The following is a 17128-nucleotide window of genomic DNA, read 5'->3' as shown; positions in this document are numbered from 1 at the left end:
TTCTGACCACAAGTGTAGAGGCAAACCTGCCAGTCTGATCCATGTTTGTTTGATAGCTGCTTTATATTGGACAGAACCTACCGTTGGAGTCCACAATTGGAGTTGCAGGGTCTGTTTCTTCCGAAACCATCTACCACTTAGAGCATGTTCTGTCTCTGTCATAGAGGCGAACTCGAAGAGGAAACAATTTTTACCCATGTCATAAATGTTCAGACCATGGGCTTGATTCCAGTTCAAGTTAGCCCATCTGCGAATCTCCGAGAGAGTCGAGATTTCAGACCCATTGGTTAAAACCTGACCATAGAGGCTCCTGCTCAAAGGTACATTGAGCGATAACTTGGATTTAGCCTCAACGCGGATTACATCTCCCTCTTGCTTTGTGGTCGCAGCTTCTATCCCTCTGGAAGTCCATTTACTTTTCCTGACTGTTTCAGCATAAGGGATCCCCTTATCAATCAATCAATCAATGTGGAAATTCTATTAGTTGTCTTTGTAGCTTTGTCCTAAATGAACCTCTCTATTTTATTAGCCACATCCCACCAGCCTACATTGAATGTTGTTTCTGGGACAATTAATACTGCTCTGTTTCTGCCTATTATACTTATATATCTCCCCCCATTGTTGAAGTTTCTCGCACAGAATAGCTGCGTAGATAGTTCCTGTCGTTTCTATCTGCATACACTATTTTCTTTGACCTTTGAAGCTTCTTTGAGAGTCCTACACAGCCATTCCATTGTTCTCTGGCTAAAACTTGCCATGCTCATCCTCTTTCTTCCACGTTCAGTCCAGTCGTACTAGCTTTCTCATTGAGAGGAACTTCTCGAGATGTCAAAAGATTTGAATCCCATCGTAAAATAGATTATGTCACTTTACACGGTAGAGATTGAAGAGAGAGAAAGAAAAGGGTGTTAGTTAACACGTAAGGTGGTAACCAGGGTGAAGAAAGAAATCTTTTCCGGTGTCGAGGCCACCGGAAGGGGTGGTTCTATCCTCCTAGTAAGTAGGAGAGAGAACTATCTTGGTCTTCGTGCATTGTGAAGTCGCATCGAACTTGTGGAGGGTGGTCTTGAACTATTTTGGTGTGCAATGGGTTATGTCAAGTATTGTTAGAAATGTGCTACACAGTTGGGCTGGAAGACAAAAGGCATGGAATATTGCTCCACTAGACCTCATATAGGTCGTATGGAGAGAGAAATAGGAGAGCTTTTGAGGGAATCAAAAATGATTTTGCACAATTAAAGAATAGCCTTTTTTACTCTGATTGCTTTTCGGTGTACCCTATTCTTTCCTACTTGTATAGAGGATTGGGTGGTTTTGTAGAGAATCATGTTTTGATGAAGTTTCTCTACTTTTGGTAACCTGTTGTATGCAGGAATTTTTCTGCCCACTATTAATAACAGTTTTTAACCTTGCCAAAAAAAAAATGTTAATAAGTAAAGGTCATTTCGGTAAGTTGTACATACTCATATTGCGTGTAAAAAGTCTTCCCTGATATCATAAATTCTGTGCTCAGCAGTCACATAAAATGGGATGGAATGAGTACAAACATAATAAATACAAAAAACTAAATCTGTATGATAGTAGGAACGGTAGAGAATCGCTACTGTTAGAAGGCCTCAAATTATCAAAGGTTGAAGTGTAAGGAGCCCAAATAGAGCAAAGCATATCATGATAATTCATATTTTTGAGGTGTAGTTGTTGCTTTCGTAAACTAACCTACAGAATATTGTAATTGAAAAACTAGGAGTCACACAAATATCTAGTCAACAAAAGGTATAGCACTTTGGAAGCTCAAATAACAGAGAAAAGAAGAAGGAATGGAAAACATCAATCAACAGCTATAGTTTTTAAGAATTTCCTTTCTCAGACCCACACATAGCGAGAGCATAGTGCACCGGCTACCTTATTTTATGCCTCCACCAATGATCTGATTATGAAATCACAACATGCAACAAAACAAAGGCAATATTAACAACTTAAAAAATAACGTATTAGAAGTAACATCCAAACCTGTAGTTCATCATGGCCCCATGCATATTTTTCATAAGAGCTCCAAGCATGAAGCATAGCATCTTTTACTTTCTCTCTTCGCTGAGCATCGAGGATATTATCTGGTGAGTCCATATTCTTCATCGCCTGACCACCTTCACCACTATATTTCTTTTTTTCAACTGACATGTCTGCACCATTCTTCAATTCTTCCAGCTAAAAAGTATCCAGAATAAATACAAACAAGTTGAGTGTATAAAATCAAAAGCTTGAAGGCTTCACTGCAAATAATAGAAGATAGACAGACTGAGAAGCAAGCATACATGAAAATAACACTGGCATAACTGGCTATATATTTTTGATACTGAAATGTAATTAGTTATCTTCAGTCTTTGTATTTCTTTTTCCAGAAAATGTAAGCCGAACCATCAAACTTTTAGACAAAACAAGGAGCAGAAGAAAAGAAGTACATAGCACATAGATATTTTTGTGAAGTTGCATCGAACAGAGACACACATATGTGTGTTATGTGTGTGTGTTATTCTGGAACATCATTTTAAGCCGTTGGTGTTGGTAGTCTTAAGTCTTCTTGCATACTGCTCCAGTCCTCCTCAAAGCCAAAGGGAAAGCCACTCCCCATGCCTCGTCTAGACCGTTTTTCCACCTAATGTCATACTTCCCTTTTAATGCTAAGGGAATAGCACAAAAGGCACAGATTTGTGGTGCACCATAGGTGAGTTGTAATAGCTCGACTCAAACTCACATCCATCATATCTTGCTTGGTCAGAACTTCATCTGCAAATCTTTTCATCCTGCTTAGAGCTCAGTCAATGTATCACCTTCTTTAGACTGATTTACTTGATTTCCGTTTCTGTTTTCTGGATCCTAACTCTATTTTTTCTGCTTTTATTCATTTCCTATAATATCTAAACTTGGTAGGATGGTCCTAAGCTTTAGTCACAATATTTTAAATTCCAAGCCAATTCAGAGGTAGTACAAAGACTATCTTCACTAAGCTAACCAAATTAAGTGTTGGGCACTGGAAGTACAGCCCTGAACGAACTTAAGCAAATTGAGGAATTAAGTTCAGTGAAAAGGTGGTAGACGGAAACTCTTCGCTAAGCAAACCAAATTCAGGCTTCATAATCAAACTGGTCATATAAATCCCTCTAGGCATTAATAATTTCCTACATTAACACAGATGTTAAATCTATCATGAAAGTTTATCGACTATTCCATTATAAGTAGTTAACCAGATTCTCAACCACATTCAATTTGAAGAAGGAAGCACAGGAGGTAGCTCGTGTAATTGCAGCTTGTACTGGCATGTATTAGCAGACGCTCTATGATACCAATTCCCAACAAGGCAAGAAGAAGGAAGGCAGCCACAAAAGAACCAAAATAGTAGGCTGATTATTTAACTTTAAAATCCCACAGCTACAGAAAACTCAACTAAAAAAGTTAAAACTACTTACCAGATTCCGCAGGTGTATCACTTCTTCATTCAACTTAGAGATCTCTTCCTGAAAAAGAAAAAAAAGGTTCTGGTCACTTCACCGAAAGAATTTTTTTCAGAATGTTCAAGAAAAAGAGTAGACATATTGTGACTCATATCCTGACAGCTGCTCACTTGGTCCCCCAACAGAGTGGGAAAATGGCAATCAAGAGAACTTCTGAAATATCCAGGCAATAAGTCGACCAATACAACAGAATGCTGGTAGAGGCTAACTTCTTCTTTGGTTCCTTTTAGCAGATTTTTAAAGTAATAAAAGATAACATTCAGAGAGGTTAAAACAAGCAAATAAATAGTTTACAAAAGAAGAATGGAAAAGGGAAAAAAAAATAGGCCCACTGAACTCAACTCCAGCAGCTCATTTAGAAACTTGAAATTCCCTAAATCACATTTATCCACACTGATCTTCAATAATCAGCAAAGATCTCTATTTCTGTTTTCCAAGGAATGTGAAAACTAATCAGATCAGAAGAGACAAAAAGTTCACACCGTACGTTGTGTGCCTCTAAAATCTGGCAACTTAACATCCAGAGTACATGAAAATGAGGCAGAAATGAGAAACCTAGTGATGAATTCCATTTTAACCACCACCTCAATCAAACCATCAACAGAATCTGAAAGACCTCTTTAACTAAAAGACACATGAGAACTTTCCTAAGATGAACTTAAACCCAAGCGTGAAGGATGGATACTTGATTGGATAAAGGGACTTGCTAAAGACTTGTCATACCTGCTGCGTCTTTTCCGTATTAACAACAACAACCAATCTCAATCTCAAAAATCCCAAACAGTATCAACAGTGAGGGGGGAAGGGAAAATAAATACGTAAAAACAGACAAAAGAAGACGTCAAAAAGGGGAACATAATAGATGTTTTGATGAGGGCATCGACTCCCATTCATTGCTATGATATTTTCAACCTTTTTAGTTGGCATAATATAATTCTTAACACTTTGTACTTGGATGCCATCAATTGGATCATAGGAAGATAAAAAAAATCTGCAAGTACATAATTGTATCATAACTAAAGATGGGTTATTTAGAGATTCTTGAACCAAAATTAAAGATAATGAGAAAATTCGAAAATAAAATAAGAGGAACCTCGTGATCACGGAGTAAAGTTTGTCGATCCCAAAAGAAGAAGGTTGCAAAAACGAAAACAATGAAGAGCAAGGCAAGGCGCTTAGGTCGTTTCAAATAGTAAGCCGGATTTATGTAACGCCATACAGTGGAAGACGATCTACTCCTCGCCATTCCACAGTAGATCAAAGTGCAGATCGATCGATGCAGACCGAATCGATTGGGTTTTGGGGGAGAAGACGAACGAACGAACGAACGAACGAACGAACGAACAACAAGACCAAGTCACTGGACTTCTACGGGAATAAATAGAACACCAAAAACTCACCTAATCACTACAACAATACGTTAAAGGTCCTTTGTAGCCCGCTATATTATGTAAAGTATTATTTAGTACCATGTTTAGTAGGAATTTGTGTATATGTATAACTAATCCATGGATTAGTAATTACTCTTATATGGTATTATAGGATGTATTATTAATACCTTTTATTTTGAAGTTTTAGTAATACATATGATATAATACCATGGGATAAGTGTATGTAAAGACAAAAATATCTCTCAAATTATTTTAATTTATTTTGTTTATTTTTTTGATTTTATGATTTATATTTGCACCAGTAAATTTATTTAAATAAATTAGCTTACAAATTATTTAGAGAGAGTTGTTTGTTACTAAATAAATCTAATACAAATTTGAAATGTGAGTTGTTTATTTGTGTATGACGTTTGTGATTTTATATATATATATATATTTCTAATTATTTGTAGTTTGAACAATTTAAAAAATTGCATACACATTATAACTATCACTCACAATTTTTATGTGTAAATGTAGATGGTTTATTCAATTTTGCCATTGTTGAACGTTTTTTCGATTTTAAAAGTAGATGGTTTATCTTTTTTAAATTGAAAAATGATTTTGTGAGTGATTAATTTATTAAGATGACAATTATTTATCATCAAATAATTCAAGTGAAAAAATAGCAAATATCACAACAAAATAGTTCTTGTCATAGCTAGTTAGAATGTTATAAAAAAAATATCGTCCGACAATTATCTACATTGACCCAATTACATAATAAATCAAGGATATAATTGGAAAGAAATTTTTTATTGAGTTTTAATCCAAACACAAAATGAGGTTGGAAAAAATGAACCAAACACTTGATAAAAATAAACAATGCATTACTAATCCCTGCATTATTAATTTTTGTACCAAACGACCCCTAATAAGGTAATGGCATGTTTGGCCAAGTTCTTTTTTCTAATTAAAAGAGATTATATACTTTATATAGTCAAAAAAAATTACTTAAACAACATGTCATGTATGTTTTTTTTTTTTGATCAAAAGTGGGTCAGACCCTTTTATTCAATAAAAGTAAAAATAAGCAAGTCCTTTAATAACTGAAAGGACAGGGAACAAAAAAATAAAAATAAAAATGGAAATAAAAGCAAAATACAGAGAAAGATTCAGAGAAGGAGAGACCCTCTGTGTCTTTTTCCTTGGTAGCTGCTCGACGCAGCTCCAGACACCATTACAATCAGCAACTCCGGCCGCATTCCAGTAGCAGACATTGAGACGAAATGATCAAGAGCTTAGGCGGCATCCACCAGGGCGTTCAAAAATCTCACAAACGCCATGGATCCGGTCTGATGAAGACTTCTTCAACTCTTAACAGTCGTCCAGCTTGTCCGCAAGGTAACACATACTCCAAGAGCTTAACAAATTGTCACAGCTATGTCAAAGAGATTGAGCTAACTGACCTTAAATCGTGCAGGCTGAGCTTCAAGAAGCTAATACCACTGCAACAATTTCAGGTTTATTAGGTAACCTNGTATTTGTTTGCTTGGAGTTATATTTATTCACTCGGTATTACTTCATTATGATACAGAGAATTTATACAAAGCGAACAAATACAAACCGATACATAGTATACCACTAGTTTTAAAAATAAACTATTGACTAGTTCGGCATGGGTGGAGCTAGTAGGCCCACATATAGGGTGTGTTTGGTATGAGGGAAAATGTTTTTCAATTTTTTCATGTTTGGTTGGCTTATATGTTTTGGAAAACATTTTCCAAATCAACTCATTTTCCTCAGATTTAAGGAAAATGACTTCCCTTCAAAACTTAAGAAAAACATTTTTCAAAACTCTACTTCATCCTTCAATATTTTTTTCTTACCCTACCCCGTACCCCATCCTACCCATCCAACAACAAAAATTAATTTTTTTTATTTTTTATTTTAATTTTTTAATTTGAAATATATTTTTACCCCTATCCCAAACCAACCCCCGCCTCCCCCCCCCCCCATCCCAAACAAAAAAAAAAGAAATAAAAATTTAAAAAATATTTTTGAAAATTATTTCAAATTTTTTTAAAAAAATTACTTCACCAAACCCCTACCCCCTTCCCCCACAATAAAAAAATTGTTTTGGAAAAATATTTTAAATTTTTAAATATTCATGTTTTTACTCCACCACATACCCTGACACTCTCCCCAGTCAACTTTTTTAAAAAAAATATTTTTGAAAAATATTTCAAATTTAAAATTTTCATTTTTTACGCCAAGCCTCCCTCCCCCCTCCTCCCACGCACACCAAGGCCAACCCCGTCAATTATTTTTAAAAAATATATGTTAAAAAAGTATTTCAAATTTTAATAAAAAGAAATAATTTTTTACGCAATCCCTCATCCCGACCCCATCCCTACTCACGCCACTCACGTCAAAAAAAAATTGGAAAATATTTCAAATTTAAAAAAAATATCATTTTTTAGGATACCCCCCCCCCCCCCGGAACCCCCATTAAAAAATGTTTTTGAAAATCAAACTTTTCATCTTTTACACCCCCTCCCTGGTGCATCCCCACCCAAGCTATTCCCATCAATTTTTATTTTATTTTTAAAAAATGTTTTTGAAAATATTTCAAATTTAAGAATTTTCATTTTTATGCCACCTCCACCCTTCTCCCCTACCGCCGCCCCCGTCAATTTATTTTTTATTAAAAAATTGTTTTTGAATTTTTTTTTTGGGTCAGGTCTTGCGTCAGATCTCAGGGTCGGATTTTGAAACGATAATCGGGGTCTTGTCCTAGTTCGAGTGTCAAGGTGTCCTAGATCAATTATTGGGGTTAATTTTTGAATTTGAAATAATTTTTCTAAAGAGTATTTTCTAGTCTCAAACCAAAAATAAAAGATAGTTTCTGGAAAATATTTTTCATTCACCAACCAAACATTAAAAAATATTTTCCAGAAAATATTTTCTACTCACTAACCAAATATGAGAAAGTAAGTTAGAAATCTTGTTTTCCAAGAAAATATTTTCTAGGAAAACATTTTCCTTCATACCAAACACACCCATAAAGTCAAGTCAAACTCAAAGAATTCTATTTATTAATAAACTCAATAAATATGTATAATTATTAAATTTAGAACTCAATTATTATCATTTTAAAAAAAATCAGAACCCTTCAAGAAATCCCAGCGTCGTCTTTGACATTTGATAATTAGTCAAACTATTGTCACGATTGATAACTTGTGCTCAAAGTATTGTACTTTCATAAACAAAATCTTAAGCTTAATTACCCAATATACGAATGAAAATACAAACTTAAAAATTGAATCGGAAGTGTATTACTGAAATATTTTATTAGAAATTGTGGGTTCATGAGTTAATTTAAATACTTTAATAAAATATGGTGACAAATTTAAGGAGCTAGCCACGTATTAGGCCTGATTAGTTTGTCTATTACACTCCATCATTATACCTTTGGCTAGGGGTGTACATGACCTGGTTCGTTCATTTTTAAAAAAATATCAAATCAAAGTATTTGTGTCAAATATTTAAATTTATAAATCAAATCAAACTTATAAAAATAGTTTTTTTTTAGTTTTCAAATACCAAATCAAACCATCTGTATCGAATTTTTAAATCAAACGAAACTATAAACCTCAAACCTTTTCGAGTTTTTGGATTTTTCCAGTAAAGTATTCATACAAACATATAGAGCTGTCAAAAAGGGCCGACCCAGCCCTACCCTACCCAAGACTCGCGGGGTCAAGGAATTTGAAGGGCTAGGGAGGGGGGCCTTCATTCGGAAGGGCCTGAAAATGCTCAACCCAACCCAACCCTAGAAGGGCTGAGGGCTGGGGCGGGCTAGCCCTTTTTTTCATTTTTTTTCTTTTTAAACTTATTATTCTATAACATTAAGAAAATTTTCAAATCAAATATGGGAAACAATAGTGTTGTTTTAATAACACTAGCAAAAAGTCTAATGTAATTAACATGTATCTCGCATATCAGATACATGAGCGAGAGAAGTGAGTGACAAGCAAAATTGGAGGGAGGCGAGGGCGCGAGATTTATTTATGTATCCTAGATACATTCGAATCTACTTGGATAGAATAGATTAACCTAATTTTGAGTCCATAGATTCTGAGATACATGTATCTAGACGTACCAAAATCTGATAAGATTCATACTATTACAACATAGCGTGTATTTAAGTAATTAGATTATATACTAGTGAGATTTTTGTAAGTTACCCTTAAATAAAAAGTTTTGGCCCATGGGCCGACCCTGATCAAGCCTCCAGGGTCAAGGGTTATTATGGATCTTTTTGACTTTTTCTCTCTCCTTTTGCTTGTGCTTCCACCCAAGCTTTTCATTTTGTTTTATAGAGACCCAAGGGAATTATATATAATAATAAATGTAGAAAGGTGGGGGTGAGGTACTTTCCCCGGCATACGGAAAGAAAATCCAGGATGACGGCTTTCAAAAGACGGGTAATGAACGGGGAGAGGGCGACTGAAAAGGAGACTTGACCTACAGGGAGGCCGGACTTATAAGCCCTAGTTTTAAATGGGCTTGAGAAATTCTATCCCAACACTACCCCAATAACGAGTTGGGTTGGGCAGGCCCCATGGGCTAAGCCCGTTTTGACGGCTCTACAAACATATAATTAATTGGACAAATTACTTAACTACACTCTTTTACTTACCTTAATATCCATTTATCCCTACTTATTTCAAAATTTTCAAAAATCCCTTATTTCCCCCAATTAATAAAATCTGTAAAATACATAAAGATTTCCCACCTTTTTTACAACCAATACCCACGTTTCCCATTACAAATTTCACTCCTTTTTTTCACCCATCACACACGTTTCCCATTAACAATTAAACTCTTCCATTCCATCCCTAAAAACTCTCCACTTCTTAACAAATTTCAAATCAATTTGATTTTCAGTAAGAGTATCCTCAACTATACCGATTTCTAAGTTTCTCCATTGTTGTCTTCTTCGTGCTTTTATGGAACAAGGTCCATCTGATAGTGTTGGTGCTTCTGATGATGAAAAATTGGCTAAGAACAGATCCAAGTGATTGCATGACCCATTAGCAATGAAGGACAAGATTGTTGTCAAACCAAAAAAAAGGTTGGAGAAACCCCCCCCCCCCCTAAAAGGGAAGAAAAGTGACATATGTTGTTTCCAGACCCCCACTTCCTAAGGTATGTGTTTAAACAAACTTTTATATTTTTATAGTTTTGTTATGGTGTTGGTTGTGTTTGGACTGAAATTGTTAAAATTCAATTACAATGAAGATACATTACTTATCAATTCAATGTTTTCATAGTATGTTAGAACAATATCAATTTGTAATCGGTTAATTTAGTGTTTTGCTGATACATTAAAACCCTAGTTTTACATTGATGTATGTGGCTTGTGAAATCGAATTAAGAGTCATTTAACAATGAAGACAGATTCACTAATTTTATCATTCATGTATCTTCAATCATGTTAATTTCAAATTCAATAAAAACATCATGTGTTGTACAGTTTTGAAGGTGTATTAGTTCATGATTTTGTTTGTTGATGTATATGAAGTATCTGATACATTCATATAATTCCTTAAAAAATGAATGCATGATACATATATGTATTGAAATTCATGTACAATATATTGTTAGTGTTCTTTACAGTTTGTTCCTTAAAATAATTCAAGTATTTGGTTGGTTGGGCTGATGTTAATTACTCATGTATCTTATGCATTTCAAGGTGTATGAGTTTATGATTTTGTTTGTTCATGTATATGATTTATCTGATACATTCATATAATTCCTTGAAAAATAGTATATTGTTAGTGTCCTTTACAGTTTGTTCTTGAAAATAATTCACGTATTTTATTGGTTGGGCTGATGTTAATTACTCATGTATTTTATGCATTTGACGACGTGTTAGATATGATATCATTATAAAACTATAATGTATTTACTGAATTTAAAGATTATCTTTAATGTACATTCTCTCTTAATTACATCATTTGTTTGAGATTAGACAAGTACACTTATATATTTTGTTTTTTTGTATAAACAGGGCATGAATTATGTTATAAAAAAAATACCAGCACATCCACTGAGATTTGGAGCAACGTTCAATTTTGATTTTGTGAATGAAATAAAAAAGTCCACAAATGAAGAAGGCATTGAAATGTTCAAGAATACAATCTTTGGACCATATTTGAACATTTCGAAATGTAATTTCCAGGGCCAGATTACTAAGTGCTTGTTGTTGTTGGAGGTGCAACAAGATAACAAAGATGTATTGCATGTTTGACATGCTAACGGGACTGTATTGCATTTGGTATCAAAGAAATTACCATTGTAACTGACCTTAAATGCAAAGGAAATATGGCAAATTTTTCATATCCGAAATCCACTCTGATCCGGTTACTACAAAGGTATTTTCCTGATTCAACTGCAGGTATAACCAAAAGTCGTTTGATACAACGTTTTGTTGGGTAATTGGGATACTACATAGGACACCGTTCAGATGGCAATCTTATACTTTATTCGATAAGCTAATTACATCACTCAGGCAAGACTTCAACCAAAGCAAACATATATATCACTTATTTGGTATGCCTTATGCACTCAATGTATGGACTTACGAATATGCATCTAGTCTAAATTCAGATATTGTTGTTAAAGTAGCGAATGGTATTCCCAAGATTTGTAATTGGACTGCCGTGGCTGTAAAGCCAAAATATGAAAAGTATATGTCCAACATTTTCTCCGAGGTAACATTACTTTTAAATTTGCAATTAACTGTTTTTCAATAAGCTTTCTAATTTTTTTTGTAAATAACAATTTTTGTATGATACATAATATTGTATAACATTCAACCATTTTAAAATGCAGAATGCATGTTCAAACATTGTACCAACACAAGATGAAGTTGAGGCCCTTGATTTACCCATATTCAAGATGCTCATACTCCTGAACCATCCGCAACAGCAGTGCTGCCAAACAAAGTGCAAACAAGGGATTCCATTTCAGGTTTTGAGGATTTCTCAACAAGCCCTCCTGATCATTTATTGAAAAAATCATCACGTGTGTCTGGTACATCATCTCCACCACCACCAACAAAAGGATAAAGAAAATTGATACACCTAAAACAAATGTGTCGAAACCTGAATTGTCAGAGCAATTAAGGCCGCCATTAAACCAATCATTCTCAATGCCGGATGAAGTACCTACCCACTTGCTAATGTATCTTTTGCCCATGTCTCTTCACAAGTCCAAAAAGATAAGTCTGTATATCCCGATATTGAAGAACTGAAACAACATATGAAAGAATACGTAAGTAATGATATTAATTTATATTTTTTTGCTTATTTATAAATATAAAGTTGAATGTTAATTTTTTTTTAATAGGTTGACAGTAAATTTGAGTATCTTGTGAATTTGATAAAGACAAACCACTCTGAGATGATGAATTCAAGGAATAGGAAGGACGACAAACAACCAAAGGTACGTGTTGTATATCTGTTTTGTTTGTGTGTTTTAACTTTCATAGCTCATTTTGTTAAAAATTTAATTCATGAAGAATTTGGGCGGCAAGTCTACGTCGTGCATTGTTGAAGTTTCCGGTAAAGAAAGCAATGATGAACATCAATCAAGTACCATCAAGTTTGATCAACAACCAACCTCACCGATACAGTTGGATTTTGCCATTAATGACCAAGACATTGGTGTATCTGATTTTGATGTTGAAGATCATGTTTATTTTACTTTATTCATTGCGGACATCTAATTATACAATTTATCAGTAACATATTTTGTTTGAAAAAAACTTGTTTAAAAAATACAGACTAAAGATACATTGAAGAATCATCAAGAAATGAAGGAAGTTTCAGAACTTCAATCATCAGATGCAGATGTCCATCATACTGCAAAAGCAACTGAGCATAAGAAGGCACTATTGTCATCGTAAATTAATTATTAGTATACATCAACTTTGTAGTGATACATCAAAATGTGTCATTATAATACATTGCAGTTTACTTGTGTGATTATGATACATCCAATTTTTGTGTGTATGATACTTTACATTTTTAATTTTGTGTGTATATGATATATTCCATTACAAGATACATACCTGTGTGATTATGATTCATTGCAGTTTATTTGTGTGATTTGTATACATCAAAATTTTTGTGTGTATGATACTTTATATTTTTAATTATATGTTTATATGATACATTCCATTGCAAGATACATATCAGTGTACCTAAATAAAATTGTTTGTCTACTATATGTAATATGTCTTAATACATTAACAGTCTTTTGTATATGTTACATATGTTTTTTAATGTATACTAAATTGTACAATATGTTGTTATTCAGGATGATCCAACAACACAAATGCCTCAACAGTTCTTCCAAGGAATAATGAACGAAGATGTTTCATATAAAGTTCAACGTAACACCAATCAATCTGTGCCAGATACTACTACATTTGATACATCGGTAATTTATGCTTTATGTATCATTTATATATCATATGGTTTATCAAATTTTATTTAATTATCAATTTGAATCATATAGGATTCTACTCTGGTACAATATCATCTGAAACTCGAGAAGTCATGCATACACTTATTATTGATCTAGGAAGATTGTCTATTCAAGTTAAACCAGTTAGTGCAGCAAATCCACAAGAGTTAACCAGCAACCAAAGTTTGCTTTCGGACAGTCAATTACCCACTTATATTTCAATCACAGAGATTGTTGTTCGAAGCAATACAATACTCTTCTTGCACGTATTAGGATGCCTTCAAAAATCTGCAAATCTCCTTATTTGACTTCATTTGGGTCAAGTGAAAAAGGAAAAGAGGTCATGGAGGATGTAATTCGTTCAAATTTTTCATTTGAAGGTTGTGAGATCACAAACCAAGCTCCGTCATATCTGATTGATGAATTTATTAAGTGGGTTACTACAGGTCTTCTCAAAACACATGTCAAAAAGTAAGCTTTATACTTTTTACTACATTTGTTCAATTTTGAAATTACAAATCTTGTTGCACTTTTAAATAACATCTTTTCTTTACACTTTATAAAACAGGAAACCAACAGAGGATAAGTACAGAGCAAAAGCCTCTTCATTAGGTTTTGAAATGATGGATTATGTTGTTGTATATCCGTCCAATAAAAATTGGTTCTATGCCATGTCACAGCCCAAAAACTGTTGGACTGATCAGGTAAATATGACATGTATATGTAAATTTCATGTTGCTGCTACATTAAATGAAAATGTATCATATATAGTTATATTGATGTATATGATACATTCATTTAATAGGTGTTATATAAATATTAATTCAATATCTAACATTTTATTTTCATTATTTTTCTTTTTAAATGTATAATTATGTTTATAATGTTTTGTGTAGCACATCGATGTTGTTTTTTACTACCTTCGTAAAAAATTAAAACTTCGCAGCATGAATCAATACAGATACACAACAGTCAATTGTTTGTTCAGTTCACATATCAACAATACCCATGAAAGGTATTATAACAATGTGGTTGATGATGATATTAGTACCCAGGAACACATTGATCATGCGGTAGCTGTATCTGTACATGAGAGGTCAATAACCAACGTCATGAAAGGATTTTCAATACCAGCTTCATTACCATGGCATCATATGAACGATGTTTACATTCCGGTTAATTGTGATGGACAGTTCCATTGGGTGTTAGCTGTTGTTGAATTGAATCGGAGGTTTATACGCGTGTATGACTCTTCTATAGGCACAAGGAAACAAGTACATTATGAGGAGATAAAAAAGTTGTCAAGGATGATACCTTCTTACCTCCTTGACAGTGGTTTCTTTGAAAAAACTGAGCGGACAATCTGACCAGAACTTGATGCATATAAGGACAAACAAATTGATACACTTTTGGAGTCACATATTCCTTTCAATATTAAATACGTTCAAGGCATCATGCAACAAGAAGATGATAGCATGTAAGTATTTAAATTCTTGACTACAATCATATGTGTACATTCTTTTTACAAATTTTTATTCTGCATTTTGTTGTAGGGACTGCGGGTTATATGTAGCTACATTTGCAGAGTTTTTGAGTGGCCAACTTGTTATACCACCTGATATTGATGGCCATCTAGCAAATTATCTTCGCAATAGATATGCAGCATTGTTGTGGATATACGGCTGCGACAAGTTCAAGGGTGGATACATAAGTGAGAATGACGATCCACCAAAGCCTAAGGGTCAATTCACAACACCAACTGAACAAGATTTCGTTAACATAGATTAGTACTTAATAGGGATTGCATGAACAGTTTTTCATGTTGTTTTGTTTTGAAGACAAATTCACTTTTTTTAATGTGTTTCTAAAAACTTAGTACAATATTTTGTTATTTATTAAAATTCTATGTTTTTACTATATTGTTTTAGATACATTTGTTGCTTTATAACGTTAAGCCCCACAATCATCACTATTTGACTTTAAGTAATCTGATAGTTTACTTACGAAATGATGTATATGATACATAAGCCGTAATGTATATTATGCGTGAATTTTATTCACATATATCAAGTACATTTATGTATAAGCCACTTGAATTATACGAATATATATGATACATCATGTTAATCAACAAACATAACACAACAAACTATTAAATTGAACTGCAACGCTGCTAAGGTAAAATATATCAAAATTATAACTGCATCAAATACAGTTTTAAGAGTTTTAATGTGTGCTTCATTAATAGTCTTCAGTGTATATGATACAACATAATGTGATGTATATGATACATATACGACACGTTTGCAAAAGTAAATTTTGGGACACTTAATTTTGTTTAAATCATTATCATGGTATTGAATCAATATTTCATTCATTTACACAATAATTTTTTTTCACAGTTTATACATTCAGTATAAGAATAATTTTATATTTAATATAAGATTGACACATTGTTATGAACAAATGCATTTAGTTGAACAACAAAATAAATTGTTTAAACAATACATTTTATTTAATCCAACTACTAAAGCGAAAAATATATATAATTGGAATTTATTAAACACGAACACGAGTATCCTATTTTAAAACATTATTTCAATTCTCTTTTGGGAAGAAAGTACAAGTCCTTTTGTTGTGACCTTCTTGTCCACATCGCCCACAAGAATGCTTGTTCACTATTATCATCTCATCCGGTTTTTTCTTTCTTCAATTCCTTGGTCGTCCAGCCAATCTTCTGTACCTAGGTGGCAAGACAATTTCATCTAAAACATAGTCTGGAACGGTCTAATCCTCCTTATCTAGCATTGGAACCATTGCAACCTCGTAGATTTTTTCTAATGCATCCGGCTTGTAGTAATCAGAGCAATATGGATGCATATCCGTAACATTCTTGTGTTTCAAATCTGCAATTGCGTGTTCGCAAGGTATCTCATCATGTTGAAATCTTCCACACATACATATTTTCCACTCAAGGCATACAATGTATCTTCTTTCGGTTTCATAAACTGAAAAAATATATTCAGACGATGGAACAACCTAAAAATAATTAGAAGTTACTGATACATTACATAATATAACATTTACATATCATTTCTCAAACAATGCAAATCAGTGAAATTATCAGAGTTTTTGATACATCAAACAGAAAGAAGGGATATTGATAAATACATTCATCTTTGAACTCTTAGATGCATTTACAATCAATACCTCATTTGGCCCAATGTGTCCTTTGTATATGACTCTAGTTCTCTATTTTTACAGTTCCAACTACCAAATAGAAGTCTAGCTTCTTCCAAGAAGTTTATTATAGTTAACCGACGTGCATCAACAAGGCAACCATTTATACACTTTGCGATGTTTGAAGTCATCATTCTACCTATGTTTACTATTGAATGAACTCTTGACCACTTCTCATACCCAGCATCCTCAAGGTAATCCTTCACTCTATGATAAACTTTCACCACTTTAGTCATTAATTTATCAAAATCTTCCTTTCTGTATGCCTTTGCCATTGAGTAAAATATATCACTTAGTGTGTTTTTACTCCTTTTGAAGTTTGAACATACATTCTTCCAAAGATGCCATATGCATGCACAATGAGGTACATTTGGGAACACAATGCTTACACTCTTCATAATACTTTCATTTCTATCTGATACAATACACATGTTTTCACGCTCGCCAACTGCATTTTTGAATTGTTCG

The 17128-nt window shown here is 33.5% G+C and overlaps 1 protein-coding gene and 1 pseudogene across 1 annotated transcript; one reads left to right on the top strand and one right to left on the bottom strand.

Moving 5' to 3' along the window:
* Positions 1–1953: 1953 nt before the first annotated feature.
* On the bottom strand, positions 1954–4893 carry LOC125857420 (mannosyl-oligosaccharide 1,2-alpha-mannosidase MNS1-like). Its single transcript, XM_049537005.1, has 3 exons — positions 4603–4893; positions 3465–3512; positions 1954–2205 (listed from the first exon to the last, which is right to left on the bottom strand). Exons 1-3 carry the CDS (start codon positions 4753–4755, stop codon positions 1969–1971), a joined length of 438 nt encoding a protein of 145 aa, XP_049392962.1. The 5' UTR covers positions 4756–4893; the 3' UTR covers positions 1954–1968.
* Positions 4894–6168: 1275 nt separating this feature from the next.
* On the top strand, positions 6169–15208 carry LOC125857658 (uncharacterized; annotated as a pseudogene).
* Positions 15209–17128: the final 1920 nt, after the last annotated feature.

This window comes from Solanum stenotomum, chromosome 3 (assembly GCF_019186545.1).
Source record: "Solanum stenotomum isolate F172 chromosome 3, ASM1918654v1, whole genome shotgun sequence".
Lineage (NCBI taxonomy): Eukaryota > Viridiplantae > Streptophyta > Magnoliopsida > Solanales > Solanaceae > Solanum > Solanum stenotomum.
This window is presented reverse-complemented; position numbering and strand designations above follow the sequence as displayed.